The sequence below is a fragment of the Paramormyrops kingsleyae genome, chromosome 25 (genome assembly GCF_048594095.1).
Source record: "Paramormyrops kingsleyae isolate MSU_618 chromosome 25, PKINGS_0.4, whole genome shotgun sequence".
Lineage (NCBI taxonomy): Eukaryota > Metazoa > Chordata > Actinopteri > Osteoglossiformes > Mormyridae > Paramormyrops > Paramormyrops kingsleyae.
Genome location: NC_132821.1, coordinates 27,885,921 through 27,900,091, shown reverse-complemented (window position 1 = coordinate 27,900,091; position 14,171 = coordinate 27,885,921). Strand labels below are relative to the sequence as shown.

General features: G+C 47.4%; 3 protein-coding genes across 10 annotated transcripts in view; 2 read left to right on the top strand and 1 right to left on the bottom strand.

Annotated features, from left to right (window-relative positions):
- The window catches only part of frmpd1a (FERM and PDZ domain containing 1a), a 28,139-nt gene extending 23,940 nt beyond the window's left edge, over positions 1-4,199 (top strand). For 4 of the 5 annotated variants that reach the window (XM_023829590.2, XM_023829593.2, XM_023829592.2 and 1 more), the window contains one exon: positions 114-4,199. In XM_023829590.2, coding sequence (XP_023685358.2) covers positions 114-2,377 — 2,264 coding nt within the window. In that variant the 3' untranslated portion in view covers positions 2,378-4,199. The remainder of the gene's footprint in view (positions 1-113) is intronic. The other variant, XM_023829594.2, reaches the window with a different exon arrangement.
- A 1,202-nt stretch (positions 4,200-5,401) lies between these two features.
- On the bottom strand, positions 5,402-12,015 carry slc25a51a (solute carrier family 25 member 51a). Of its 3 annotated transcripts, XM_072706940.1 has the most exons (6): positions 11,917-12,015; positions 11,347-11,540; positions 10,184-10,307; positions 9,256-9,402; positions 9,092-9,146; positions 5,402-8,502 (listed from the first exon to the last, which is right to left on the bottom strand). In XM_072706940.1, the coding sequence occupies exon 6, from the start codon at positions 8,419-8,421 to the stop codon at positions 7,549-7,551; it is 873 nt and encodes a 290-aa protein (XP_072563041.1). In that variant the 5' UTR covers positions 8,422-8,502; positions 9,092-9,146; positions 9,256-9,402; positions 10,184-10,307; positions 11,347-11,540; positions 11,917-12,015; the 3' UTR covers positions 5,402-7,548. The 3 variants fall into 3 exon arrangements, with proteins under 3 accessions (XP_072563041.1, XP_072563040.1, XP_023685363.2); XM_072706939.1 differs by lacking the exon at positions 10,184-10,307; XM_023829595.2 differs by lacking the exons at positions 9,256-9,402; positions 10,184-10,307.
- Positions 11,981-13,162, top strand: LOC111853073 (thymosin beta-15A homolog). 2 transcript variants are annotated; one of them, XM_023829598.1, is made up of 3 exons: positions 11,981-12,066; positions 12,469-12,578; positions 12,900-13,162. In XM_023829598.1, the coding sequence occupies exons 2-3, from the start codon at positions 12,479-12,481 to the stop codon at positions 12,932-12,934; spliced, it is 135 nt and encodes a 44-aa protein (XP_023685366.1). In that variant the 5' UTR covers positions 11,981-12,066; positions 12,469-12,478; the 3' UTR covers positions 12,935-13,162. The 2 variants fall into 2 exon arrangements, with proteins under 2 accessions (XP_023685366.1, XP_023685367.1); XM_023829599.2 differs by having other exon boundaries at positions 11,999-12,074.
- Positions 13,163-14,171: the final 1,009 nt, after the last annotated feature.

Sequence of the window (14,171 nt, the reverse complement as noted above, 5' to 3'; positions counted from 1 at the left end):
GAATTTTGGCTAATCTGACATAGTCCATCATGTCTTCTTTTTGGGTAATGACTCATGGAAATACTACCATGACGAAATGCTAACTGAAAGGCTGTCTTTTTTCATGTTAATAGATGGAAAATCAAGGATGTCAAGTCTGACTAACGTTGGCTTTGCTGTGCCAGAATCGCTGATGGATAAGGAACAAGAGATGGTCTCGAGGCTCGGGACAAAATCCCGCAAGCGTCGCTCCTTCGTGGCTTCTGAGTATACCTCCCAGGTGTCCTTCCCCAGTCATGATAGGGAATCCAGAGATGAGGACATGGTTTGTTGTTTCCACACCAAACCGCCCGCCCAAAACTTTTGCCTCACCTTCTCCTCCTTGACCAGTGAGGAGGGGGATTCTGCCCAGTTGGAGTCCAAACCCATCCCTTCCTCTGCCTCCTGGGGCAGCTATGGCCAAGAGAAAGTGACCAAGAACAAGCAACTGTCCTCAAGCCTATTAGAGATGGAGCCAGATACCATGGAGTTCAAGTCGGTGACGGAGCTAATCACTGCAGCTTCCCCCGTCATCCTGGCAGTGCGTTGCCGTCTCGGTCCGGAGGGCAAGGAGAGTTGCAAACAGCCTGAGATTGGGGACTGTGCCACGAGCCATGATGATGCACCATTCCCACATCACATGTTCCTCTTGGAGAAAGATGGGGAAGCCAACTGCTGTAAGGACTCATCTAGCATCTCTACAACAGTCAAAGGCAGGATAGAAGAAAATGGCATCACCACCGTCACCGGAGAAGCACAGGTGCAAAAAACAGATGGACTTTCTCACTTGAGCAGAGGAGGAGATATCCTGCAGCTAAGTCCGGTATCTGAGGTTCCTCTGGTCCAGCCACTGTGTCCTGTACCCTCACTAGACACAGAAACATCTACGTTTCACATGCCTATAGTTGAAGAGGGGGAGGAGTCAAGTAATGATGACCTTGATACAGACGTTCACTTCACCGCACAGGATCGCAGTGGAAGCCTGGCCCTAGCCATTCAAACAAGTTTCTCTCATAGCTTTGAGAGTCTTCTGGATATAACGACTGAGGAGGCTGTTGGTCCCACTTCCATTGCTCTCAAGGAGACTGGAGTCATTCCCCTGGAGCCTTTCAATCTTCATGGCTGCACCACAGGGTTAGTCAGCCGTTTGTCCACTACTACTCTGCGGGGTAAGATCCAGATGCTGCCATGGCTCCTGTCCAGGTCCCAAGAGGCTCCTGGCCACAACGCCGCAGAGGTAGAGGCCATTGGGCTGGAGGGAGTTACAGGCTTGGAATACACAGATGGAGATGCAGATAACACCATAGTTACAGAGCTGGTGAACTGTATCAATGCAGATCATTTGGATGACTGGAATTCGGACTTGTGTTTTTCAAACAGAGCTTTTCTTGAAACAGAAGCTCCACTCACTGTCTTTCACTGTACAGAACCTACAGTGCCGTCAGGAGATGGGTCACCTGGGAAAGTACTAGCTCAGGACACTGACCCAACCCCTGAGGTTACTGAGCTATGTGACTCCATGGGGCCCGAGTCATATGTCCATTCCTGCCCCCAGGAGAAGGATGCCTTGGATTGCAGTCCAGCATCTGTGTTGGGGTGTCCCTCCATGGTGGAGGAGCACCAGGCGCAAGTGTCTTGTGGCTGCCAAGCCATTTACACCAATTGCTTCAACAGTGTGCTGGACAAGAACAAATTTGATGGGGACTTGACGGTTTACGAATTCTCTTGTCGAACACAAGGAATGGAAGGGGCGCCCCTAATAGACACCCCACCGTTCTCGTGGTCAGCTCCTCCACCTTCCACGGATCTGAATCCCTTGACGGCTCCACTGGAGGACATCCTTAACCAGTTGCGAAACCGCCGTTACCGGACCCCTGATGGGTTCCTCTCATTGCAGCAGGACTTGGTGGTGCTATTGACCCTACTGAAGGAGGCACAACTAGATCGAGGTTACCATCACCAGGAGACGTGTGCGTTGCACTTTTCCGAGGACAAACGGCTGCTCCGTGCCGAGGCGCGCAAGCTGATGTCACTGTGCCAGCGGGTCATCCGGGTGGGCCAGACCCCCGAGGAGATGCTGCTGGCCTTGGCCGAGAGCTTCCGTACCCTCGTGCAGCTGGCCAGCGTCTGCCTCTGGTTCTCCAGCTGCAGCTTTTGCCAGAGGCGCCACGCCGAGGTCCTGCGCAGCCTGACGGACATCACCAGGACTTACGAGGAGTTCGCCCAGCTAGCGGAGCGGGCCAGCGGCCGGAAGAGCTGCCACGACATCGTCATCAAGCTTTTAGCTCGGCAGTGCACCACGCTCACCGCCTCCATCTTCTGCCTCACCCAGCTCTTCCGCACCCTCGCAGACCTTTGACCTGTCCTCCATCTGAACTCGGATGTTCACCTGTGACATCCAGAGGTGCCTGGCACAGCGAGGCTGGCCCGGGGATTTGCGTTTGATGGTGTTTGTGAGCAGTGCCCGCAATAGCTATACATATGCTACCACATCCACTCAGGACATGTGACTGATTCCAGGGGCCACACCTGACTGGTCTGAGTGTACTGTTGCTAGATTTAAAGCGGGTATGCTTGAGCTTTCTATGTATATATGTCTGTGCGTACCATATTGCTCCTGTCTTTATATAATTTATTCAGTACGTTATTTGCTTGTTTTCTTAAGTCAAAGCCTCAATAGTTTCTAAAACCTAGGAATTGTGGTATAGTGTGGCTTTCAACCTGCCGCATACCTCCTGACCAAGCCGTCCATGTGTGAGGAATCCGATCCCTGGAATGGGAATGCAGATAAAGAATAGTACCATTATCCTAAGCCTATTTATTGGAAGAAAAGAAATTTCATTGTTATGGCCCAAAGCTGTATGTAATGGTACATTCTGTGCAAGACGGTCACTTATTGTGGTTGGTAAATTGACCGAGTCAGACAGCAGTTCTTCAGTCATCGATCAGGGGAGTTACAAGCACAATGTGGATTTATTCCTCTTTGAAATGAGTGACTGACACCACATAGTTGCAGATTTGTGCTGGTTTACAGGTCCGCCAGTGCGAGTCACCATTTTGATGGATCTGTGTTGAAATTAGTTTCAGGTACTGTAGCTGTGCGTCTCATCGTCAGAAGGATTTTTTTTTTGTCATTAACCCAACTTTGCAAACTGGAAAAAAATCACAAGAAACTGATGCACAGTATCGTAAGCTTTTGCATTATTTGCATTGCCTTAACCTGTTTAATTCTTACTTGAATGCATAATTAAATGCATACTATAAAATCTGCAAAAAATGGCAGAATGGGACACAAAGCTGACCTCATGAACTGCAGAGGAAAACTGTCACTTTGACAGAGATGTAAACCAAATGGGGTGTGTGTGAGGGCAACGACAGGGGTACGAGTCTCAGCTGTGGTTAGGAAGTACGGAATGTACCAGGATGAGGGGGTGCTGGAGCGGATTCCTCCTGTGGCACTACAATGGTACCTTCCAAAACAAAACCCTGCCTTTTACTCCCCTGCTAAGTTGAGTGGTAGAGTCTGTCCAGGCCTCGTTAATCCAACCTGAATTTGTGAAAGCACAGCACGGCCGATTTTGAGTCCTGTAGGGTGCTACACACGATGATGGGATGCATGATGAACTTGCACTAGAGAGTTATACCTCGAGCATTTGTTTTCACAATATAAAAGCACAAGATGTTGCCACCCTGTTGATCCGATGGTGCTTGTGTTAGTTCGGGTGCACAGATCTGCCTCAAGCTGCCAGCTGAATTCCCTGCATGTACGATTCCACATTAAGGTGTTCAACCTCGAAGCTGCGTCTGTCCCACTCAGAACCCCACCTGGGCTAAAATGAGCCAATGGAATCCTACTACTTAGCCAACCCTTGGGCTTGTTTTATAAAGCATTTTTATTCAGTGTGGGCTAACTGAAATTGTTGAGTGTAACCTGAGAAATGAAAGGCTGTTTGTTTTGGCTGAACACACAACGTCAACAAAAAGAGGAATGGAGACCTCATGTTCTGTCACCCATTTGCGAAAAAATTGGTGAAACGCTCAAGCTAAACAAGAGTGTGGTTATATGTGGGATGTCGGTGGGGATCTCCCGTGACTCTCGTCAAACTCCTGCTCGGTACTGTAAATTAACACTGCATTGTGAAATTACTTTACAAATAAATTAAAATTTCTAATACGAACAATGTAATAACTGATAATCTTGTGAAAGCATTTGCATATTTTATACAAAAGTTTAAATTAATGAACCCCACTTAAGCAAAACTTTTGATTTGAAACTATTCTGATACACAGTGGATCTTTTTAAAGATAACTGACCCTAGATTTTCTGCCCAGACCTGCTCCAACACAATGGAAGGAACCAGGGATATCATTAATTAAAACTAAACTGAAATAAAGTGAGATCATAAAATAAAAAAAACTAAACTACAACTAAGCAAAAACTGTAAATGTCACTTCTGAAACTAAAATAAAATAAAATACCTCCCATTACCATTCTGAGATACAATTTAGTCAAAGTAATTTGTTTGGCTTCCCTCCTTGATGGAATTCATTCATGGGCAAAGGTGGAAATTTCAGGTCCAGAAAATGAAAATCCAGACCAAGATTTTGTTTCAACCAACCGATTGAGCATAAAGAGTTACAGTCACAGAGTGCTCAACCTCTGTTGTAATCCAGTATATTGCCTTTATTTGACCATGAATAATGCCTGGAACATGTTTTGCCCATTTTGAGTAAAACCTTTAATCTCATTCCACAAGGCAACAGAGAGTCTCATTTCTTATGAAAATGTATCCATTACAAAAAAAAATAATCATGTGACATACGTGTAAGTGCGCTGTGAGCCAGAGCCATCAACACTTGTGAGTGCTCCCATATGACTGAACATTCACTGCAGCTTTTCCATATTCACATGAAATAATCAGTTTACATGAACCATACAGATATATGCTGTTTGACAGTATGTGCAGTGATACTTGTGTAATGCTGCAGTGGACACATCTGATTGTCAGTTTAAGGTTTTTATCCCATGCACTGTTCCATGAACGGCTTGCATTGCTATTAGAGATGTCAGTTGCTTAGAATACAGCAACCCTGAACAAACCCCATGTCAGGTTTTCATTTAAAAATGGGCTTCATGTCACATGACAAAGACAAGGGTCTCCGCTTCCCCATTGGCTGACAGGCACACCTCTCCGGCCAATTGCTGAGAAGGCAGGAGTGGCAATCCATGTTTGGCATCTGCGTTCCTGATGTAAGGGACGCTTATGTCCGTCTATACCTCTCATTTCTACACAGACGGCCGGGATGCATCCCCGTGGCAAGCTGGGGAAGTGCTGACGTCTTTTGGCATGTACACCAAAATAACAACCAAAACACAAACATATCCAAAGTCACGCCAAAAGTTATTTTAATGCAAGACACCACACAGGACACACTGGCAGTGGGAAAAAAAACCCTAAAGCGTGTCTACCGTGGTTTAAACAATTTGCGAAACAAAAAGGATTTTTTTTTACAGTGGCAAATTTGACGTGTTCTTCAGTGGAGTACAGACCATCACTTGAGGGGGAAAAAATGGCTACCCACAGAGGGCAAAGCACCGATGCCAGCCTGCGCCACGAGGGTAGTCAACAAACAAGAACGCCACCTTGGTCAATGGGCCAACCTCTTTCCAAAAGCTGCCACCATCCCTCGAAGTCGTGTCACCGAAAAGGTAAACACTAAATTCTAAGTCTTTGCCTGAGACTGTCCCAACACATGGTATATACATCAAATTTCTGAAGGAAAGCTACGGCGAAAGATTACATTTTACATTGTTTGACAGTGGAAGTCCGGCCAAGGACAGTTGGGGGGGTGGGGGGTGGAAAAACACTCCATAAAGTAGCATTTTGATTGCTTTTCATTCAATTTTTCCAACCATTTCTGTTGTCAAACAAGTCCCAGCTTTGCTTCTCCAGCATGGAGTCTTTCATAAGTGAAGGCACATTTAACTCACGATGCGTTTCTTCCACTGATGGGAGACATTTCCTAATTATGTCATTTTGACAAATCAAAGCTGTAACCAGACAGTCAATCCCTAGAACCTCAGTAGCATGGGCTGTATTCAGCTGCATGGCCCTTTAAGTAAACACTTCACTGACGTCATAATTCATCATGACTTGCCTGTCAGGAAGACCTAAAGTTCACTTGTGGTCCAAGACCACCCCCATCATCTATCCAAGGTCCAAACCACCCCCCAACTATGATTCTCCAAATGACTCTGCTATTTTGGCCAACAATAGTCTTACAAATCCCACTTCCACATAAGTGGTTTACTAATGTATTTACCGACTTAAAAATGAATCCAGTGTTGCCGTGACAACTAATCGTCACATTTAAACACAGATACAATCACATTCGTTCTTTAAACCAGAAATGTGCTGCATTCTTCTAAATGCAATCGCGCATTTAAGCCTTCCGAACACCCAGATTCATTAAGATGAACAAGTCACATGCAAATGGCTGCATTTCCACTGAATTCATCTGCGTTTCAAACACAGGTTCACGTCGTCCTAACCGCTGACTTCTGAATGGAACACTGTTTAATAGCCAGGTGCGAATGCCTGATTAACACTGAGAAGCATCAGAGTACAAATTTGCCACATTAAGGAACATAACTCATGTATTTTATATACAAACAAAGATGGCTTTTAAAGGAACAATATTGTTTAATGTCAATACTCAAGACAGTGTGATGTGCATTACTGTTGTCTTGTTGGGATTAAACAAACGTTGGTACTGACATCCTAGGTTGTTAAGGAGAATAAATGAATTAATTAAATCATTCATTCATTCATTCAAATAGATGAACTGCATCAATGCATATAGGTCTGAGTGTAAGGAAACGGCCTTCGAGAAAACGACTGAGGGCTTGCTGGCACACTGGTACCAATACAGAGGCCACCAAACCCAAACCGCATTCCGTCTGCCCAATGTTAGATAGATGGGCACCTATAAAACCAACAGGGATGGATTTTTGCCTGTAGCCTTTGCTCAGGGTGATACATCAGTCATCACATGCTCTCAGTCATCACATGCTCTCACTCACCAATTGGTCCTTATTGGTTAATACAGAGTGATTGACAGCACCCTGACCCCACCTCCTTGTGCTTTAAAGCTTTGTATAAGCTCAGAGAATGGATGGAGTTCTATTCCCTGACAGAGAAACCATCACCAAAGAAATGACAGAGCTGCCAACATGGAGACCCTAGTCCAAAAGTGGTCGTCAGCAGGGACTGTTTTCTGGCGGTTGGGTCATTGCAGTCAACTGGGCTCTGACCACCCCCCCCCCCCCCGCACAAAAAAATGAAGGCCAAGGGGAACATACAGGTGCAACCGACCCAAATGGTACTGACCCGGTCCAGCCCAGAACAATGGATGGGGGGGCACAGATGCTATAATGGTGACAGACCACAAGCATCTTCATGACAACATTTTGTTCTTGATTGTTGAAAATTTAATAGGGACAATGTGATCCAACCATCTCACGCCGGGTCACATGAGCTTCAGGAGAAGCTCGTATGTGGCATTGATGATGCCCCAAGACAGGATGGAGCGGTGGTAATTCAGGTGCGCCCCCCGGTAGAGGTGCGTCAGTTTGCCGTCCCGCTCACTCCAGATGGTGCGCAGGACTTGGAGCGAGGACTGGAAGTCCCCTCCCACCTGCGACTGCATGCGAGTCTTCAGGACGTTGAGCGGGAAGAAGAGGACGCCCAGCATGGCTCCCAAAAGGCCGCCACAGATGAAGTCGTTGACCAAGTGGGCGGCATGGGTCTCAGCCTCGGGGAGGCTACCCTTGATGGGCCCGCGGAGGCCGAAGAACAGTGCGTTGCTGGGCCCGTTCCGCAGCAGGATGGGAACCATGCCCCGGTAGCACTCGCGCACACCATGGTCCTGCACCAGCGTCCGGAACGCGTGGACGGTGTTTTTGAAGCGGCCGTGGTGCCGCTGGTCCTGCAACAGCGTCTGGACCCTCTCGAAGGGGGTCAAGGTCGCCTCGGCGATGCCCGCTAGCACGGCCGCGACGCTATCGGTCGGCAGCCCCGGGGTGCCGGCAGGTCGCGGCAGCAGTCGTGACATGTCCTCGTACAGGCCGAACATGATGGCCACCGTGGTGGTCTTCTGAAGCAGAGGAGGCAGCAGGCCGCGGTACAGGTTCCGCAAGCCGTCCCTCTGCAGTTGCCGGACGGCCTCGCCCGCACGCACGCCGAACAGCTGCTGCCGGAACAGGACCTTCTGGATGGGGAAGGTTATCACGATGTTGGTGAAGGCGGCGCAGGAGCCGCAGGCGTAGTGCTTAACGCCGCTCGGCGCCTCGCACCCGCGAGTCCCTTGCCGAGTCTCTGACACCATGGTACCCACCACCATGGGCGCGGTAACACCAGCGATTCGGCCACACGGTCGGTCTCCGGAAGTCGGGATGCGGGGCCCGCGTGGGACAGGAGCGTCCTGCAAACGCAGATCCGGCACATGAGACATGCGGCGCCGACCCGAACCGTGAGCCTAAACCTGAAGACGCGAGTTTACAGGATAGCTGCTGCTCCCATTTTCTGTATCTGCTTAGTGGAAATGTGGGTGACTGCATTAGGGTTCAGGTTACTACATGTATTTTTGATTTTCTGTTACACAACTAATTTGCCAGTCAACGCCATGATCCAGTGAAGATGGCACAAGCTCACCAGCCATTCTGGTTTTGTGCCCAGCGCCATTTCGCTGTGATTTTCCCCAAAGGGTCCTGTGTGCCATTCCGACACCTTATTGATTCCCCCCTTTCGGCTGAGGCCCACCCAGGGCTTTCTGCGTGCGCCCACAGGGCACCCCCTAGTGGCTGGGTTATGCCTGCCCTAACATCCCCACTTACACGTGGATGTAGGTTTCTGACCTGTTGCGACTCGTTCACACGGAATACTCAAATCATCCCCTTCACTTTCTGACTCTACCCTAAAACTTCATAAAACAAAATTTAAAAGGGATTCCCACAAACACTGTGACCCTGACCAGGATAAGGAGTTAGAAAATAAACGAACAAACGTCCTACCCTGTGTTAATTCAGTCCAGGGAGTTGTACAAGTCAGATTTTCAATGCTGGTGTCCTGTAAAGGAGAGAATTCATAAGGGTTTCATGTGTGCTGTCATACAGTACAAATCATAAGTAAGTAACTAAGCATTTTATTTATATAGCACTTTTTTAGACCCGAATACCTTTCTGGAATGAAGTGCTTCAAAAGGAAAAAAAACAAAGATATTCAAACATCAGCAGGAAGATGGTCAGTAAATAAGTTTTCAGATGCCGTTTAAGAGTCCACACCGCCGGCTGATCAAATGTCCATGGGCAGACTGTTCCACAGCCTTGGGGAAGCAACCACAAAAGTTCTGTCAGCCCTGATCGTAAACTTGGACCGGGGGGGTAACGAAGTCCCTTGTCAGAAGATCTGAGTGTCCCGTTGGCTGAGTTTGGGGTCAAAAGGTCACGGATACAAGCGGACGCCTGATTATTTAGAGCAAATAAAAGAATCTTAAATTCTATCCCAGGGGTCTCCAACTCCGGTCCTGGAGAGCTACCGTCCAGTAGGTTTTCTATCCTACCCGGCTTATGATGAGCCACACTAGTTCTCAGGTAAATACCAGGAACAGGTGTGGCTCATCAGAAGCCGGGTAGGACTGAAAACTTACTGGATAGTAGCTCTCCAGGACCGGAGTTGGTGACCCCTGTTCTATCCTATATTTTTCTGGTAGCCGGGGTAAAGAAGCCAGAGCCGGAGATATATGTGCTCTGTAGCCGGTTCTGCTTAACAGTCCAGCGGCTGAATTCTGAACCCACTGGGGTTTCTTTAGAGCTGAATATGAGAGGTAGGTGAATAGAGAATTACAATGATCTAAAGGAGAAGAAAACAAATTACAGACTCAAGAGATGAATGAGGGGCAATGTGCCATAACATGGAGGTGCCTCTAAGCTGGGAAAAAACATGCACAGCGATTTCACAGGTTCAAGATTTATTTGTTTGTCAAAGAGACACACAGACGGTTAGAGGATGAATATATATATAAAACAAACCAACCAACAAAACCAAATACACTAAAAAGATGCACAAAAAAAGCATCAACCCATATCGAGTAAGAAGAGTCTTACTTGTCATGCAGTACTACACCTTCTTCACACATTCATTCTGGAGCAGACCTTTTTGTTCGGCAGGGTGTCCATACCTTAACCCTTATTCCCTGCTGCCTGGGGCTGGAGGCCTGCACACCTGTGCCTGACACGAAGTGGGGGCGGAGGAGCGCGATCAGAGCACCCTGGCACCTACTTCCACCTACAATGGTACATTTGCCCCCGCCATATGTGACAGAACTCCCGGACCGCGATTATAAGAACCTTTACAACTGGCGTAGTACTGCGTATTGCATTTAAAAGTGCTGTAAGTCTCTAAGCAGCAGTCGACGACACACATGCGGCATGCAAAAGCCGCGTTTAGCAGACGCGCGTCGCTCGCTTCGTGCGCATTTTAAGTGACCTCCTGGACTCGGCGCACATGCTCGGCGGCGCTGACCTTCCCGCCACCTTAAAGACCGGCCTGCTCTTTGGCGTTTGGTCGGGGCGCCTCCGAGCACCGAGCCCGCTCTGTGTGCCTCGGGCAACGGGGAATCTGCACGGAGCTACGAACCGACGAATCAGCAGCCCTTCAGCATCCAGATATGACTGTTTACGGGCGTCCATAGCGAGCAGGGCACATCTGGACCATCGCTGTGCGCGATCAGTTTAATCGCAATTTAAATTCAACTAATGTCCTGCGCCTGGCAATCTTGTCAAAGTGTCAATCCAGAGAGAACTATACCCAGAAGCGGCCATCTCCAGGACGGTTTCTTCCCATTATTTTGTTACGGCGCCATTGCCAACAGTGGAGTACCCCAAAAGAGCTCGATCGATACCCTATAATCCACTCGATCGAATACCCTGCTCTGGGGGACCGCCTTACCGAGAAACTGGCTTTTTTTCGGGCAGGTAAATGTTTCACGGCCTGTCCTTTAATGTCGATAACGGTTAGTTGTGGTCCGTATTAAAAGTGGCACCGACTGTCATTTATACATCGCGATCCTACAACCGTTATCTAGTAAATCAGCGAATCGAATGAGCAATATTACGTAAACTAGACTGGAGTGTTTTATCTGTATTCTAAGCTTCGACCGTGACCCCGACGGACCATACCGCTGGGGGTGATCACAACAAATGCAAACACTGACAGCGGATCAGACCGACCCCAAACAGCTATATCAGCCGTATCATTGCAAGCATACCTCCATGCGCCGCCGTCACCGCCCGTGATCCTTCTTCGAAGACGAGCAGCCCGCCCCGGCCGTGCCCCGTTGCCCTCACCCACTAGCTGCTCCAGCTGCATGGCGGCGCTCTGCTGATGACGTCGTAGCCTCGAGCTGGGCGAAGGGCGAGCGGAGCGCCTTTTGCGGTTGGTGGGTGGGGCGCTGCGTGCAGACTACATAAATACAGAAAGAAAATAAAAAGCGATTTCATACCTGATTTACACCAGATGCTACTTCTTTGGTCCCGTAGACCCCCCAGTGTAGATTGCTTTCTGATTAGAGATTAATTCATTTATAATACACTCGCATACCTATATTTTTTCTAACGCTGCGTCTAAGTACAAGCACTTTGAGATTTTTTTAAACGGAAACTGAGCAGAATATAAAATCCAGGATTAAAACTGTGCATTCAAATTTAAACTTGGGTTTATAAATTGATTGCGGGAATACAATCATCATAATTATTTACAATGTCCCAAACGATACGATTAAATGGAAAGGGACAGGGATACTCATAAATATGCCAGATAAATGCTTAAAATTATGTACCAGCAGCTCCGTATACAGGCCATCCAGCACCCCCGTTAATTTGTCTTGTGACGTCACCAGAATCCAGAATAAAAAGCTTGCGCAGCGCAAGGCGGTACCTCTATTGTTCTGAACGCTGATCGGGTGCTGGTGTCTGGACAAGACGGCAAGGTAGTCTGGTAAAAAAAAAAATATATAATAATAATCTCCTTTTTTTGATACGTGTTGAAATTGGTTTTCTATGTGACAGAACTTTATCCAATATATGAGGTTAAATCGTATATTGGAAGGCATTAGTTTTGCTGTGTGGTGCCTTTTTTCCTGAGGTGTTGCACGTGCTCCAGGTGCCGCTTTTCCTGTTTTTTTTTTTTTTTTTTTTTTTTTGTTTGGTTTTTTTCCCCCCCTCATTGGCATCATTAGTCAATGTGGAGTTTATTTTTTATATTTTTAATTGCACGGAACTAGTGATGCTCCCCTGTTCTGTTTATCGCGGTGTGCAGCAGAGTTCTAGGAATGGTGGCACCTTCTAGTTCCGTTGGTAGTGATTTTATTTTTAATGTGTTTTTGTGACAGTAATTGCACAATGGCAGATAAACCCAATGTCAGCGAGATCGAACAATTTGACAAAAGCAAACTGAAGAAGACTTGCACCCAGGAGAAGAATACGCTCCCTTCAAATGAGAGTGAGTAGCCGACAGACGGTTATGTAAAACGGGGCGCTTTTGGGGTGTATCAGCTTCCACGGGGGACGGGCGCCGCTTGCTCCGACGCATTGCCTCGAGTAAATGCTGATTGAAATCGGCGGGGGTGGAATCTCCTCCTTTCCCAGAATCTTGCGTCTCTGATTCTCAGAGTCCAGATTACGGCTGCGTCTGCTTTGGCTTTGGCTGAATGTATGGGAGGGCGTGTCACCCCGGTGCCCTCTAATAGCCCGAGGACTGCCCTAATGCAGACTGACTTATTAGCATGCCCGTGTAACCGCGTTTTATGCCTTGCCTCCGCAGCTATTCAACAGGAGAAGGAAATCTTGAAGTCTTAGGCATGGCGGAAACGCGGATTCATTCTCCACCGCACACGTCTGGAGCATGGATCAATCCCTCGGCTCACAAATGCGGCACACGGGGAATCTAGATTCTTGGCATTGCTTTATTCCGTAACGGAGTAAGGCGTGTGGTCTGCTAGATTCCCACAAGTGACACACAATGCTTGACAACCTGTCAGTTTGTACAAATTGCAAAGTGCACCGAATAAAACTCCCTAAAGACTACTCGTGTCGTTTCTATAGTGCTAAATGTGATTGGGTGTGGTCTTTGTTCCCCTCCATGGTTCTCTCGAACTGTGTAGATGAGGTCTTGATGGAATGGTGTTTGTACCTTAGGCAACTATTGCTCCAGGCTTTGTGCTGGGGTTTTAATTGGCTGTACTAGCTCATCAGGCGGCTGGTGATAAAGTAGTGTTTACATGGACTGGGTTGGATCATCCTACACTATATGCACTGCCTTCCACTAACACTATTCTGTATGCTATGGGAAGTTGCATGTTTAGGTAGAGCGTCTGTCCTTAAATCGGCAGGGTCTTTTTGTGTGTGTGATTCCATAGAACTGGCCTTTAATGCTGGACTGCTCCACTGATGGTGTTCTTGTATATAGCTATGAAGTTACTTGCTCTTGCAGTAAGAGCATGTAACGAATTTATTTGTTTCATCAGAAGCCTCAGTACATGGTTCCTGCTTGTGGGCTGGGCCAGTAACTGGTATTGTTCATAGGTGACCGAAGCCTGTTGCAATGCACTGTGGATGAATACATTAAAAATGACTAGGTTCCCCCCCCCCCCCCATGAAACTCCTTACTGGATGTCCTATGGGACCTTGAAAGATTTAGAGAATTTTAAGGCGTGTCAGGTAGTTGTCACCCATGAACAAAACCGAGACTAACACAAAATGCACTGCAATTGCTGGTTCTCACTCTTCAGGATGTACTACGTCTGTAGCCCTTTAAATGACTCCGGTGAGGAAATGCTACCTCGATGTGCAACATGACTGTGAACCTGATTTGTCTCTAGTCACGATAACTGGTCACAAATGCAGCCGTGACTGGAAGACTAAACACTGCTGTGCTGGATTTAGTGTTTTAGAATCCGTGATAAGTCCACGTTTAATGAAAATGAACAAATATATTTGTATACGGGATAAGGTGTCTTTTTATCTTTTGTTAATGCAATGCGCTTCTGTGCAGACGAACAGTCGTATTTTTAAATTAAACATTTTCCTGACAAGT

Excerpts from the sequence above, each read along its gene's own strand:
- slc25a51a (XM_072706940.1), bottom strand. The coding sequence starts at position 8,421 with ATGGTGGTGGGTACCATGGTGTCAGAGACTCGGCAAGGGACTCGCGGG.
- LOC111853073 (XM_023829598.1), top strand. The coding sequence starts at position 12,479 with ATGGCAGATAAACCCAATGTCAGCGAGATCGAACAATTTGACAAAAGC. Across the intron at positions 12,579-12,899 it reads TACGCTCCCTTCAAATGAGA|CTATTCAACAGGAGAAGGAA; the intron begins GTGAGTAGCCGA and ends TTGCCTCCGCAG.